The sequence below is a fragment of the Poecilia reticulata genome, chromosome 2, assembly GCF_904066995.2.
Source record: "Poecilia reticulata chromosome 2, P_reticulata-male-v2, whole genome shotgun sequence".
NCBI lineage: Eukaryota > Metazoa > Chordata > Actinopteri > Cyprinodontiformes > Poeciliidae > Poecilia > Poecilia reticulata.
Genome location: NC_088831.1, coordinates 15,144,349 through 15,159,648, shown reverse-complemented (window position 1 = coordinate 15,159,648; position 15,300 = coordinate 15,144,349). Strand labels below are relative to the sequence as shown.

The window sequence follows — 15,300 nt, the reverse complement described above, 5'->3', positions numbered from 1 at the left end:
TGACTTCCTAGAAATCATAACCTGCCAGACATTTACCACAGGTACAACAAATCACAAGAACAATTTAAAAAATAAGAATCTCTTGCAGAGTTTTAAAAAGAAAATATATTAAAAATGCCCTAAATATGTTTTGTAAATAAACTGCATCATTTCCTGTTTCAGGGAAATGTGTTTAGTTTTTTAGATGTTATTATACATGTTTATGTTTTTACCATAGAGATTTTGTTGTTACAAAAAGAACGGGTAGAATAATTGAAATAACAAAAGGTTTAGAGCAGCAGTGGCCTGAGTGAACAAGCCTCATGTGAGCCAAGCATGTGTGAGCTTTCCCAGTGGGCGGAGCAGCAGCGTCAGTGTGTACAGAGGGCAACACTCGAAACATAACAACCCTCGCTGCTGCAGCCGCACACAAATCAACAGCCTGCAGCTTCCAGGTCCGATGGCGGGGAAGAAAGCGGTTCTGTTCAACTTCTGGGGCGTCGTGGTTCCGTCAAGACCAACCAGTGTTTTCCACAAACTGGAGGAGCTGCACAGTCTGCCGCGGTGAGAGGCTCCCATTACACCACAGCCGACCGCACTGTAAAACAGGAACCTGAGGAATTCAGTCTGATCCAGTTGGAAATAAAAACATTTGAATTATTATTAGACGCATGAGCCAGACCAGGATCACTGCAAACATTACCAGATAGTCGTGCAACACACTCAAGATTAAGAATTTTAGCTTAAATCCCAATTAAAATAATGTTTATTCACTTTGTAAAGATGTCTGTACATTAAACAGTTACTACAGATAATAGTTAACACTTTAACTGAGTTAATTCAGGTTGGGGAAAAGATCGTGGTGAGCAAGGTTTGAGATTTTAGACCTTAATGGGGAATTTTAATAATGGCCTACCAGAGAAGTGTCAAAATGTCTCTTAATTATGAATGAATTTACAGAAAGTAGAACTTGGCCATCAGCCACTGAGTTTCATTCAGTGAAACCAGTTAAACAAAGTCATGTTTTCAGACCGTGGGAGGAAAGTGGGAGTACCTGGAAAGAAACCATGACGGGAAGAACATCCAGAGGGAATCAGTACTTCTGAAAAATGTATCAGAAAGTATAAATACTGTGAAATGTTTACATTAAGCTACAATAACTGTAATAATTCAGGAAGAAAGCCAAAACACCAGAACTACCAGAACTGGTTTCCCAGGTTTAGCTCTCACACCCTGTACTTTTAATCAATCTTTTATCTGTTCAGCCAGTTTCTCCTCCACTTCAGATCAAAGTACTTCACCAAACCAAACGTACAAACATATAAATCAAGTAGATCAAACCACAAGAGCCGCTGCAGCTTTACGTATTAGATAAAAAGAAAACAAAGTCTGAGGACTCCAGATAATCAGTCAATAAATGATCGATTACCTGCAGGTCTGTGGAACTGTCAGTAAACAATGACTGACCTACTTTGTTCGTACAGTTATTCAGTTTTTCTACTGAAAAACTGAGTAACTGAGTTTTTTCTACTCAGTTATTGAGTAGAAAAAGTTACTCAGTAGAAAAACTGAGTAACTTGGATAGACAGATGGATCCAGACTTTGGCATCGTTATTCCAGGTGTGGATAATCAATCAATCAATCAATCAATCAATCAATCAATCAATCAATCAATCAATCAATCAGGTTTTCTGGAGTCTCAAAGATTGGAACATTTCCAGACGGTTGTTGACTTTAGATGAGAACATGGTGCATTGGTAAATTCTTATGTTTTGCTCATATTTACAGGTCCTTTGGAGTCATTAAATCCAGATCATGTTTTATCTGTTTTCTCAGAGGTTTTCTCTCCAGTGTGGCGTCCCAAAATAAAGGAGCTTTGATTCAGGCAGAAAAAGGCAAAATTACTCTAAATCAGGTGGGTCCGGATGTTTCCTGCTCGTCATTTATTTACCGAGTCAGTACATAAATGTGTGTGTTTGCAGATGATCCCGGCTTTTCAAGCTGAATGTGCCAAACAAGCTGAGGTCAGAGGCCTGGCGCTGCCGTCTGATTGGTGCGTCAGCTGTCTGCTGGAGGAGGTCAGAAAGGCCATGATGGACGTTCAAGATATTGTGCTGAAAACGTCTGCGAGTCTGCGTTACCACGGTAACATGCTGAACACAGCTGCTTTTCATGCAGTTTGTCATTTTGGACCTCAGAGTTTTTACTCTAAACTTTGATTTAAAGGAGTACTGACCGCAGTCCTGGCCAATCACTGGCTGGATGACAGCGCCTCCGGAGACGACCCGGCTCGGCTCCTCTGTCTCCTGGGTAGCAACTTTAACCTGGTCCTCCAGTCTTGCCATTCAGGTCACAGAGTGCCAGAGTTCGCCATGTTCAACTCTGCTTTGGACCAGCTGGGGATCCCATCACAGCAGGTGGGAGATATCCCTTTAAGAGAGACGCAACAGCTGATTCCTGATGCAGGAGCTGAACCCATCCAACCGTTTTAGGCTCTGTGGCTCGATGTGGACGAGGAGAGTGTGAAGGCAGCAGAGACGGCAGGGATGAAGGCCGTCCTGGTGGACAACCTGGAGGCTGCTCTGCACAAACTGTCCGACTTCACTGGAGTTCAGGTTCAGTTAATCAGTTAAACACGTTGCTGCGCCCCTATGCGTTGCATGCGCTGTATACCATGTTTTATGTAGTTTTATGCACATAATGAGGTAAATGTAGCAAGTTTTACCCTTCATGTATGGTCATCTCTGGGGGCCATACGTGAACTCTGCGCACACCCTATAGTGCGCAGAGTTCGGGAAATGTATCGATGGGGAAAAGGCAGTCTGACATAAACCTTTTAAAACAATTTCGGTATTCTGAAATTTAAAAGTGCTGTGTTGTTCTATCACACCCGTTTCATACTGGACCATTTACAGCTCCGGTGTTAACGCTATGAAATGAACGCTCTCTATCGAGGTATCAACCATGGAGGGATTTCTTTATTTAAATGGGCTCATTTTTCAGAGGTATACAAAGTGAGGGTATTGTAATTACATGTTTATAAGAGTGATTTTCTGTTGTCCTTCCATGGAAGCGTGCAGCCTTCAAACGGAAATAAAACACTTCAGTTTTACCAAGTTGCTCAAAGTCTAATCTGGCATTGTTGTGCATATAAGGTGTAAAGTTTACCTTCACCCAAACGCCCCCAAAGGAATCCCAGCGCCCCCCCTTTTGTAAAAATTCCCCACCAGCGCCCCCTGCCGTCCTCTGAACGCCCTCCAGTGGGCCCACGTTGAGAACCGCTATTTTAGATACTGACAAAGTGGGGACATGTCTGAACAATATGCACCGCTTAGAAATGACTCAAATTTAAGAAAATTAAAACTCAATTAATTTGTAGAACTATTCACATATATGTCACTTGCTGCCATAAATGTCACTGACATTTATGGCTGTAATGAGACGATGGGAAACTTCCAACATTGTGACAGTTTTCATACTGAACTGATCCTTAACAGGAAGAACCCGAATCTTTGTGACGTCAGATGAAACATTGTTTGTTGCAGGCTGTTGGGGCAGAGAGTCCTCCCATCGCCTGCAGCCCTGACCAGGTGTCTCATGGATACGTCACCATCAGAGTAATGACCCTCCTCTGCCAGCCAATCATCAAGCCTAGAGAGACAGAATAATTAGTGCTGTGATTTCAGCCTGGTGTTCGGACCCACTACGTGGAGATGGGCTCTGGCCCGCCGGTTCTGCTGTGTCACGGCTTCCCAGAGAGCTGGTACTCCTGGCGGTACCAGGTGAGCCTCCCAGTAAAGCGGCGGCGGTGATGTGTCGTGTTTTCACACCTGCTTCCTCTCTGGCAGATTCCCGCTCTGGCTGCCGCCGGGTTCAGGGTCCTGGCTCTGGACATGAAGGGATACGGCGAATCCACAGCACCCCCTGGTGGGCACACACACAAATACATCCATGAAACATTTTCCACCTCGCTGTTGGTAGTTTTATGATTGGTAAATGTTCCCTTGCAGACATAGAGGAATATTCCCAGGAGAAGCTTTGCAAGGTCTGAATTCACCAACATGTTAAAATGTGACAGAATTAAATCTGGAGAGTTTTATGAATTTCTCTGTCTGCAGGATCTGATCTCCTTCATGGACAAAATGGTAAGAAATAAATGACGCTAATAAAAATGTTCATCACAAGTGACTTGTCTTTCTGGTCCTCCAAGACCATACCACAGGTCACCCTTGTGGGTCACGACTGGGGCGGTGCCCTGGTTTGGACTATGGCCTGGTATTTTCCAGAGAGAGTCAGGTAAAAACTCTTGAGTTACCGACGTTTAGCGATATTTGGAAAGTTTAAGTAAAATATGTAATTTTTGTGAAGGGCGGTAGCGTCTCTGAATACTCCCCTGTTCCCACCGGACCCTTCGAAACCGGCTTCAGAGAAACTAAAGGCTCTGCCCGCTTTTGACTACCAGATTTACTTCCAGAAACCAGTAAGTGTTTGCTTCACAGGGAGAACCAGAGCTGGATCTCTAGACCAGTTCTTCCCAACAACATTGCAGCTTTCAATGCACAAAACAACAAAATATTTGCAATTCTGACTTTTAACAAGTTGAGTTATAGTCTGGTTGAGGAACGCCTGTTTATTTTCTGATACTGAGCTGTTTATCAATGAAGCGAGATAAACGGCTAAAGATTTCGCTCTAAGATTTTAAAGTTTATTCAGTAAATAACTTTGGTGTCAAAACCAAAATCCTCAGAAAAACAACTTTTTACCCATGAGCATGTCCTAAATCTGTGTTGAGCTGTAACTGAATTAAATTAGAATAATTGGATTTACTTGTATTGAAATAGTTTAGGATACAGATTGTGTAGTTTGATATGAACTATGCTGCGTTAAATATAAGTTCAACTGAATTAAACTAGTGAAAACATAATGCTGAGCATCAACAGGCATTTAAATGTTTCAATCTGGACAATTTTTAATCTGCTCTGAGTTATTTAAAAATCTATTTTACTTTTAATCAGACATTAGATAAACTGATATTGGTTTTAGGACAATTTTACTCCTTAAAGGACTTTGTTTTGTTTCCTTTTGCTGTGTGAGCGTAAAGTAGATCACAGTTGGTGCTCTCTAACTCTGCTTTGTTTAATTTGATCATTTTCTTCTCAGTTTTAGAACATTTTAGAAAACTGACTTTAGAATGATTTGAAGCTTCACCTGCAGTCAGGAAGAAGCCTTTGAATGTTCCTGCCTTTCTCCAGCTTTCAGTGCTGTTTTGTTTTTGTTCCAGGGAGTAGCTGAGGCCGAGCTGGAGAACGACTTGGAGAGAACATTCAAGATTTTCTTTTCCAGCAACCGTGAAGCCGTGAGTAGATCCAGACCAGGCAGAGTCCGGTCAGGACAGATCCATCAACTCTGATGAGATGTGTTTCCTCAGGCAGGTCGTCCGGCTCTCAGCACATCGGGGGTCTGCGCTCGAGGTGAGGACGTCTGCCGGTTTAAGGGACAGGTTAAAGGTCAACGTTGGGTTCCTGTTGGGTCTGTGCTGATTGCTTGGGTCTGTGTTGATTGGTTGGGTCTGTGTTGATTGGTTGGTCCATGTTGGGTCTGTGTTGATTGGTTGGTCCATGTAGGGTCTGTGCTGATTGGTTGGGTCCGTCTCCCCAGGCGGGCTGTTTGTGGGTCTGCCACAGCAGATTCCTCGCAGCTCAATGCTAACTGAGGCCGACCTGGGCTACTACGTAGGTCAGTTCAGAGGAAGCGGCTTCAGGTGAGGCTCAGAGTCCAGAGATTTTATGATTATCTGGATCCACTGACGCCTGATGTTTCTCCTCCATGTTGTGTAACAGGGGACCGCTGAACTGGTACCGAAACAACCAGGCCAACTGGAAGTGGATGTGTTCACAGCCCACTGGGAAGGTTGGTGACAGACTGAGCAGCTGGAGTCCCTTGTGGTTCACATCAACGTCCTTCAGGCTCAAATAAAGCGTGGACACAAACAGTGCAACGTTCTTACACTGAAGAGGAAATGAGTTTTCTGCATGATGTGGATAACAGAAATTTTGAATGCATCCCATCTGTTAAAACTCAAACAATTCACATGCAATGCATTCATTTACATCCCATAACCACAATTTATCCAAAAGCACAACGCCCTCAGCTCTTAGATTTTCTCAAAGTTCTGAATATTTGGGTGTGCTGTGGTGGCGCAGGGGTTAAGCACAACCCACATATGGAGGCCTCAGTCCTCGACGCAGCTGTCACAGGTTTGATTCCCGGCCTTGGCGACCTTTGCTGCATGTCTTCCCCTTTCTCTCATTACCCACTTTCCTGTCAATTAACTATCAAATAAAGGCCACTAGAGCCAATAAAACCTTAAAAAAAAGTTTTGAATATTTTCAGGCTTGGTGTTACGGTGGGTAAAGTTTAGCTTTATTCATCTCCTGACATTAAATCAATAACTTGGTTTGATCTAAACCTTCCTGAGCACCCCAAAATAAAGTCAGTTTATAGTCTGAGTCTTTAGCTGACCATAACTTACGTTTAAGTAATTTAGTTTGATCATTTATTGACCTTAAAAACAGCAGATCTTATGTCCTCATAGACACTGAAGTCAGAGCAGATTCCAACCAGGTGATGTGAAAACAATATTTCAAGATTTTTATCTTTCAAGTTGTTTTCAACCTTTTCTAATGAGTTGCGTCATTGTTCAGCTTCTCCGTCAAATGTTTTCCTGCTGCCTCTCACCTGGAGGCTCTTCAGAGCAGGTGAATGAGCTGCAGGTGTGCTGGAGCCGGGAACCATCTAAAACTGGGACCGGATTCCTCTGGGACCGGACTGGAACCGGACTCCTCCCGGTCTGACACAGTTTTGGTTTCTGATCTTCCTGACGCCGCCATGTTGTTTCCAGATTTCCATGCCAGCGCTGATGGTGACGGCGGGGAAAGACCCCGTCCTGCTCCCGGCGATGTCTCACGGCATGGAGGATCTGGTAAGCAGCGCGTCCGGAAAGCGGCGGCGCGGAGCCGACAGGTCAGGCGGTCACAGGTCTGTGTTTCCCTGCAGGTCCCCAACCTGAGCAGAGGACATATCGAGGACTGCGGACACTGGACGCAGATGGACAAACCGGCAGAGACCAACAACATCCTGATATCGTGGCTGAGAGAGACGCATGGACCTGCAGGCGGCGAGCTGCTGGTGCCCAAACTGTGACGCAGGAACATGACCGAAGTTACATTTCAAGTTTTCCTCATGAAAACGACAAAGAGGGAAATGTTGGGAAGGAATGAGAACAGGAAGCAAGCAAGTTTAAAGAAAAACGAGGAGAAAATGGACAGAAGAAGAAGCAAAGAGATTTAAATGAATAAAAACTAAAGATTTCAAAATTAAAAACCAAAGTCTTTATGATTCAGTTTGACTTTTAATCAAATATTGTGCTCAGAATGTACAGTAAACAAGAAGCTTTCTGCTGATCATGATTCTAACCTTTATTGATATTGTGTCATTAAATCGTCACAGTGTTTAGATTTCAGCTTCAAAATCAACATGGAGAATTTTAGATTTTAAGCTATAAAATGTCAGTTTAAAGAAACATCAAGACCTTACAAATAATTTTTAAAAGAAAAAAAATGCATGTTTATAGATATAAAAACTTTTTTTTTTTTTTTTTTAATGTAAAGCAGAACATCTGAAGAAATCAGAAAATCGGAATATTTTACAGTCCAGAAAAAATGAAAGAAATTTTTTAAAAATTTCTGAAAATGTTAAATTGAAACTAAATATTTTTGGTAATCTGACATCATGACGTTTAATCTGGTGAAAGTTTAGTGGAAGGACGAGGTTAAAAGTGCAGCTTCAGACGAACATGAGGAGACGGCTCCCTCTAGTGGCAGAACGGCTCACAGCTTCTTCTCCTCAAACAGCTTCTTCCAGGACGGCATGATGTGTTCGTAGACGAGTTCGATCTGCCAGACACAGAGCCGTTAGGCCCCGCCCACTGAGACTCTGCTCCTCTACCAGAGACTCAGTCCCATTAAACCCCAGCCCCTCAGCTCACCTGCTGGGACTTTTTGATTCCGTATCTGAATAGTGTGGCCTGGTGCTCGCTGTTGTGGAACAGGATGTCAAAGGTCACTTCTCGGCCCAGCATGTCCTCGATGGCGGGCTTCACCACCGAGTGGAAGTCTCTGGGGGAGTGCGACCCGTCCAGCATGTTGCTGACCTGTGGACCCAAATGGGGTCAGTGTGGGGCCATGGACGGCCCGGCGCCGCGGCCTCAGCTCTGCTTTACCTTGTATTTATTCCCCAGCAGCTCCAGAGGATCCAGCTTGACCTCTGACCTTAGGGCGCGGCCAAACAGCGGGATCTTTGTGTCGGCGTCTGGCGAATGTTACCAAATAAAATCAGAGTAAATCAGCCGGGTCCATTAATGAGAAACAGAAAAATCAAACATGGATTCATCTGAAAAGTGTGGCAGGCACCTGTTCTGAGCTGACAGGTTGGAAACCTTTTGCTGATTTTAAGACTGAAACTTTTCCCCTCTTTGCAAATGAGCTCAGCTCAGCTGTCTTAAACAGCTGAGCTGTTTAAGACTTTGACTAGGCCGTTCTGACCCATGGATCTAAACATAGAGGGTCTCTGCTGCCCAATAAAATCTTCCTAAAACTGATTTTAGTTTAGAAGAGGATGGTAGAAATCCATCTAATAAATGCTTCCTGTTTCTGCAGCTTCAGAGGGAAAACTTTGACTTCATCTGTTCCTGAAACTTTGATGAAAACATTTTTCAGCTTCCTTGGATCAGCAGCATCTCAGGAAATACAGGAAATGTTTCAGATCCAACAGAAGGAATTATTTTCAACATAAATTATGGATCTGAAAGCAGCCAACCTCTGCAGGTCAGGTGAGCCACGTAGGGAACGCCGTCCCGTTCCCCAAAGTAGATCCCAAAATGAGAGAAGTATTTGTTCCTGGGATACTCCACGATGTCTCCGGGGAAAAGCTTTGGCCGTGAGTTAATCTGGAGACACGAAGGAACCAAACCAGTCAGAAAACTGATCCACGCTGGTTCTGTTTGTTCGAAACGATCCGGAAACGGTCAGCATCACAGGAAACCAGCAGGTCAGAGGTCACTCACCTTGTCTATTGGACAGTAAACCAGCAGAGGTCACTCACCTTGTGCATTGACAGAAAACAAGCAGAGGTCAGAGGTCACTCACCTTGCCCATGACTGCGTTGTTCTGCGGCTCGTCCTGCTGTGATTCTGCAGCTTGACGTGAAACAGGAACCTTCCTGCTGCTTTGCATACAGCGCAGCCATGTGGTGATGATGTCACGGCCCACTGAGCATGCTCACTTCACGCCTTCAGCAGCGTCGTGCCCGGCCAGCCCAGCCGGCCCGGCTCGGCCTCAGCAGAACCTCAGGGCAGAATCTCCGCCTCCTGCTGCTCCCGGGTCAGCCGGGCCTGGAATCATCTCTGATCCATGAGGAGCCAACATGACCGCCTCCCAACATGGCCGCCTCCCAGGACCGGTGGGCGGGCCGCCAGGTGTTTCCTCAGCAGAAACAGGAAGTTGTGGTTATTTTCTAGAGAAACATCAAACAGCTGAACTGAAGCTGGAAAACCCAGTGTATCGTTTTTAGTTTAACATTAAATTCTTCTTGTCACTGAAATAGAAAACATGGAGGCCTGTCTCCATGGAAACCAGCCTCAACACACAAAGGTGAATCTCTAGGAAATACAAACATCCATTTTATCAAGTTAAAATAAATTAAGATTTTATTTGGATTTTTAAAGTCAAATAAAGTTTATTAATAAATCAGATTTAAGGACTCGTATCTTTAAAAATTATCCAAGTTAAAAAAGTCACAGATATTAAAAGTGTTTATGAAAATTAATTTCTTCGTCCAGGTGGTTTTGCATCAAACCTCATTAATTTGCATTTTAAATAAATAAATCAAACTTAAACTTCAATTCTAAAATTAAAAGTTATGTGAACAGATAAAAACCATAAAAATGTTTTTTACTTTTATTCAGGAGTTTAGACAGAACAAAGCAGCTGCTAACATTTCCAAGCTCAAACTGAATAAAACTGAAATTTGTAAAGTTTATTTATTAATGAGCTGAAAGTGGCTCCAAACATTCTTCACTGTCTGATGATTAAAAGTTTATTAACTGATCCGCAGGGTCACTATTTGGCAGGAAATGACCTCAGCAGACAGGAAGTCAGGCAGCACAGTAACAAAATACATCAGTGAATTAAAACATACAAATAGAAATCATCTTCAGAAAATCAACATTTAGAGGAAGTTCAGTGTAGAAACATGAACGCTGTTTCCAAGTAGTCAGTGCAGCAGCACACCTGAGTTTACCTCTGACCTGAGCCTATTTAAATCAGTGCAGAACAGTGTGCAGCTTTTAAAATCAAGTTAAGAGAATGTTTATATTGTTGGGAAAGGCAGGAAGTTGGCAGGAAGTTGGGAAGAGGCTTCCTGTTGGGACCAGGCACTGCGGTGTTTGCGGTGAAGCGGTTCCAAGTTACAGCAGCTGGCCGTCTGAGGTGACATGGTGACCTCCAGGGGCGTCTGGGGTCCCGGGCCCCCAGCCCCCCCCAGCGGCGTGCTTCCTCTGGTGGCGCTTGTAGTTGTCCCAGTGGGCAGTGGCGTAGCCGCAGCGGGCGCAGGCGTGCGGCTTGCAGCCCGTATGGCGCAGCATGTGGCGCTTCAGGTTCATGCTTTGGTTGCAGCGATGGCCGCAGACGGCGCAGCGGAACGGCTTGGCGCCCGAGTGGATGCGCTGGTGGCGCCGCAGGTTGGCCAGGTTGCCGCAGGCGTAACTGCAGGATGCGCAGCGAAATGGCTTCTCGCCCGTGTGAACCCGCAGGTGGCGCCGCAGGTTGTCCAGGTGGGAGGAGGCGTAGGCGCAGTGCGGGCAGCCGTGGGGTTTCTCCGGGGCAGGGCAGCGGGGCGGCAGCGGGCGCCGGGGGGGCGCCCTGGGCCGCCGCTGGGCCCCAGCTGGGCGCACCTGGAACCAGAATCACCAGGTCAAAGGTCAATCTGGTACAACAGAATATTGGAACAAACAAAAATAATGAGACAGAAAATAATCAGCAGGAGAGGAGAAAAAGAGACATCGGAGTCTGGTCAGATATTCTGACCAGACCAGATTATAATTTAGTTATAAACTAAATTTTAATGTTATAAACTAAACTATGTTATAAACTAAACTAAACTGTGTTATAAATGAAACTGTCATCATCTGAACTGTTATAAATTAAACTATGTTATAAACTAAATTACGTTATAAATTAAATCTTCATTGTTATAAACTAAATTATAATGTTATGAAAAACATTATGTATAGAAATTCATTTGATAATCAGCGATGGAAATGGTCTGAATCGTTTTAAAGGTTTTAATTTCTGGTCTGTTTGAAAAGTTTCCTACTGACTGAACAGAAGTGACTGACATGTTTCACTCCTGACGTTTCCATATTAGAAGTGGAAACAGAAACTAGAACTGAATTATAACTTAATGCAGTTTATTTATTTACCGTCCTGCAGCCTCAAACCACAGAAGAAGAAACTCTGGGTTTCTGCTCTGACTGGCCGGCTCTTAAAGGGCCAGTCAGAAAACGTCACACAATGCAAAGTGTTCAGCTGCTTGCTGTTGCCATGGAAACCCCCAGTGATTGGTTAAAGCAGGAACTCACCTGTCCAGGTTGGACCTCTGCCCCCCCCTCCAGGGTCAGGCTGCACAGCGGGACGAGCATTGCTGGCAGGGGGTCGGGGCCAGGGCTGGGGGCGGAGTCAGGGCCGGGGGTGGAGTCAGGGCCGGGGGTGGAGTCAGGGCCGGGGGTGGAGCCAGAACCAGCACTCCCTGCTGGCTGCAGGTAGGAGCAGTCCTCCGGTGGCAGCTCTGATGATGGCAGAGAAGAAAAACGTCTGACGGTTTCTACTAGACCAAATGGGGGCCAAAACCGGCCCGCCTCAGCTCTTTAAGGGGTCCACATAAAGAGCCACATCACATCTATCAGTCCCTGCAGTTTGTCACAGGAATTCATGCAAAAATATGAAATAAATGTCTGCAGTTTCTCATGCTAATGCATCATTGAGAGTTTATTACAAATTGTCAATAAAATGGTGAAAAGCTAAAGTATTTTGACTGCTCAGCCTGACTTCCTGATCGATACGGGGAGTGGTCAATATGAGATTCAAATCAGAGATATAAAGGGTGTTAGAAATAAAATTATTATTATTAATGAAAAGATACATTTAATGTCAGACATAAATTAAATATTCTTAAATTAGCTCCACAAAAATCAGTGAAAATCAAAGAAATTGTGGAGGAGCTGAAGGGGACGAGATGTTCAACAACATTTCATCTCTGAATCAGATATGAATATTTCATCAAGCATTCTGGAGCGACCGGCCCTTTAAGAGCATCTGTGATGCAGATACAGCTCAGTCTGAACAGGCTGACCCCACTGACCCCCGCCGACCCCACTGACCCCTGCTGACCCCCCCCACAGGCTGATGCAGCTGTGAGGCGTTTCCCTCCCTCAGTTCAGCTTCACTGCTGGCTCCGCCCACAAACTCTCTCACTTCCTCTTCCTCTGATCGCCCAGCATGAAGCAGCTCTGATCCTGAACACTTGGCAGCAGGTCACCCTGCTGCATGATGGGAAATGTAGGACTAGAAGTGTTGGGCTTTACCTTCTCCGCCCTTTGTCCTCCTCCTCGGTTTCCTCTGCTCCTCCTGCGGCACCGCCTGCGCGTGCATGCGCTGGTGCCTCCGCAGGTTGCCCATGGAGCTGCAGGCGTAGCTGCACTGGGCGCAGCCATAGGGCTTCTCCCCGGTGTGGGTGCGCAGGTGGCGCTGCAGGTTGACGAGCTGCGCCGAGGCGTAGGGACAGATGGGGCAGCGGTGCGGTTTGCGGCCATCGTGGACGGTCATGTGACGCTTCAGGTGGTTGGAGTAGCGCGAGGTGAAGGCGCACAGCGAGCACGAGAACAGCCTGCAGGGGGCGCCGCTCCCACCAGCCGACCTCCGCCTCCTGACGGTTCGGGGGGTGGAGCTCCGCTGCTCACAGGTCAGACAGTAAAGCTCCGCCCCAAAAGTCAGACCCACACCTGGAGCAAAACGCAGAGCGAGTCAGACGAAAACTAAACTTTTTCAAAATTTAAACTTGAATAAATAAATTAAAATAAAATTAAACTAAATTGTAATGAAACATTAAAAAGGCTAAAACGCAAGATAATTTTTTTTAATGTAATTTAAAATAAACTGCTAAATTTTAATTTAATTAATAAATGAAAAGAAAAACTATGCATAAATAAAAGAAATAAAACAAAAAACTACAAAATTATGTACTATATATGTTATACTTTGTAGTATATTTTTATTTAAGTATAAATAAAAATAAAATAAGAGCAAAACACATAAAAAAGAACAAAAAATGAAATAAAAACAAATAAATGTGATAATGAATAAAAATGAACAGAAACTACCAAACCATAAACAGTCATTTTGTTACCGAGGCTCAGTCCGCAGCCGTGGCAGCACAGCAGGGCCGGCACGGCGGAGGCTGCTGGTGCTGCGGGCTCCAGACACAACGCTGCAGGAAGAGAGGAGCTCCTGTCGCCATGGAAACCTCCCACCGTCCAGCCTGTCCCTCCGTCTCCGTCCAGCAGGAAGTCACTCTCCAGAACCGAGCCGCTTGGGTCGGATGGCGCCGCCGCCTTGGACCCAACTGTAGACAGGACCCAGAGGTCAGAGGTCAGATTGAATTCTGGAGATAAGGAGCCCAGACCAGAGACCAATGCTGCTGCTCGGATCAGCAGAACCACAGTAAACGGGTCTGGATCTTTACTGGTCAATCCACTCAAAAGCTGAGATCCAGAGCCGCCACTGGTCTAACTGGTGTGACTGGTGAGCAGGAAGCATGGGGGGGGGGAAGGAGGGGCGCAGGGAGGACAGGAAGTGGAGGCAGGAAGCAGAAAGGAGGATGAGATAAGGCGTCCTGAGGAAGAGCAGTAGTCTTCCTCAGTGGCAGATATGGGGGGTGGGGGTCGAGCCTCCAGCCCAGTCAGACCAGTTCAACCAGTCAGACCAACCCTGATCCCAGTTGAAGCCTCCGGTCTGGAGCAACAACGGTCCGGTCCGCTCCGGGCAGACACTTCCTCATTGCGCGGAGGCATTTCCGCGGACGGCGCGGTGCTGAGCCGCAGGTAGACTCACCTTTGAGCGGCTGCGGGTGGGACTGCTTCCTCCGCGGCATGCTGGAGCCTCTCCGCCCGGGTCCCGATCCGATCCGTCCACCAGCCAGCCAGCTAACTGCATGTCATCATCACCCTCACCCTCCTCATCATCAGCTCCTTCCTCTTCCTCTTCCTCCAACGGACAGCGGCGGCGGAGTCATGGCTGACTACCGCCTGGAGCAGAATCGCAGAAAAGCGCTCAACTTAGAGCAATACTGGAATAGAAGCAGCTCAGAATGAGCTACACTGACGATCAGCAGCAGTTTCACTAATGACCACAAAATAAACACTTTAACAACTTGAACTTTCTGTCACTTTTGCTGTCTCTGTCATTGATTTCCAGCAAGTAGACGGAGCCATTCGGCATTGGAACCAGTTAATTTCTCCTTTAAAAACAGGTCACCACTTAAAATTTAAGCCGAAACTAAAACTTTACCCTCGATGTTCCCGTTCGCTAACAAACTGACCTGAGGTTCGGTCCAGGAGCAGCGAGAAGGGAGAAAATCACGACGAAACTTTAAATGCGCTGTTCGCTGCTGTCAAACAAACTCTGCTGACACCGGCGTCTGCGACCCACGTGACCTCACTCAGCACCAGGGCATTGTGGGAAATGTAGTTGGCAGACGAGCCTGCTGATGAACTCTTTGCCCAATTTAGCATCCAATATTGTTGCCGCGCCCTATTTCACAGAAACATTCAACCAACGTTTAAGCACCAACAGAAAGTTTCTCATATAAAACTCTTTGGAATGAGAAACTTTCTCAGAAAACAACATGTTTCACATGATAAAATGTAAAACTAATTTTTAACTTTCTTGTTATAACATATGACACTTTATTTACTCGCTAGCTTTGGCGGCTACATGCTGTGTTTAATCTGTTCTGAAAGTTAAAGCTCAGGTTTCTGTTGCTGTTGTTATGATAATCTATTTCTTTCTGGACAGTGTGTTTAAAAGTTAAGAACATGCTAACGAATAGATATTTTACAGATGCAAGTATGGAAAAGCTTCAGTTAAACCAACCAAAGCAGTGATAAATAGTTATGGCCTGCACCTGAAGTGAGTGGCCTGCCATATT

At 45.4% G+C, this 15,300-nt stretch overlaps 3 protein-coding genes across 4 annotated transcripts; 1 reads left to right on the top strand and 2 right to left on the bottom strand.

Moving 5' to 3' along the window:
• Positions 1-348: 348 nt before the first annotated feature.
• On the top strand, positions 349-7,494 carry ephx2 (epoxide hydrolase 2, cytoplasmic). The gene is made up of 18 exons (XM_081598284.1): positions 349-543; positions 1,816-1,894; positions 1,962-2,124; positions 2,206-2,396; positions 2,472-2,594; positions 3,525-3,596; positions 3,666-3,761; positions 3,828-3,906; positions 3,990-4,024; positions 4,098-4,124; positions 4,190-4,275; positions 4,348-4,459; positions 5,261-5,335; positions 5,408-5,450; positions 5,638-5,740; positions 5,820-5,889; positions 6,881-6,961; positions 7,036-7,494. Exons 1-18 carry the CDS (start codon positions 440-442, stop codon positions 7,180-7,182), a joined length of 1,686 nt encoding a protein of 561 aa, XP_081454410.1. The 5' UTR covers positions 349-439; the 3' UTR covers positions 7,183-7,494.
• On the bottom strand, positions 7,371-9,840 carry plaat1l (phospholipase A and acyltransferase 1-like). Its single transcript, XM_081598292.1, has 5 exons — positions 9,186-9,840; positions 8,857-8,986; positions 8,261-8,349; positions 8,027-8,191; positions 7,371-7,934 (listed from the first exon to the last, which is right to left on the bottom strand). The coding sequence occupies exons 1-5, from the start codon at positions 9,270-9,272 to the stop codon at positions 7,869-7,871; spliced, it is 537 nt and encodes a 178-aa protein (XP_081454418.1). The 5' UTR covers positions 9,273-9,840; the 3' UTR covers positions 7,371-7,868.
• A 141-nt stretch (positions 9,841-9,981) lies between these two features.
• On the bottom strand, positions 9,982-14,851 carry LOC103456630 (uncharacterized). 2 transcript variants are annotated; one of them, XM_008396295.3, is made up of 6 exons: positions 14,692-14,851; positions 14,205-14,439; positions 13,501-13,716; positions 12,680-13,096; positions 11,678-11,883; positions 9,982-10,990 (listed from the first exon to the last, which is right to left on the bottom strand). In XM_008396295.3, exons 2-6 carry the CDS (start codon positions 14,242-14,244, stop codon positions 10,505-10,507), a joined length of 1,365 nt encoding a protein of 454 aa, XP_008394517.2. In that variant the 5' UTR covers positions 14,245-14,439; positions 14,692-14,851; the 3' UTR covers positions 9,982-10,504. The 2 variants fall into 2 exon arrangements, with proteins under 2 accessions (XP_008394517.2, XP_008394527.2); XM_008396305.3 differs by having other exon boundaries at positions 14,205-14,398.
• Positions 14,852-15,300: the final 449 nt, after the last annotated feature.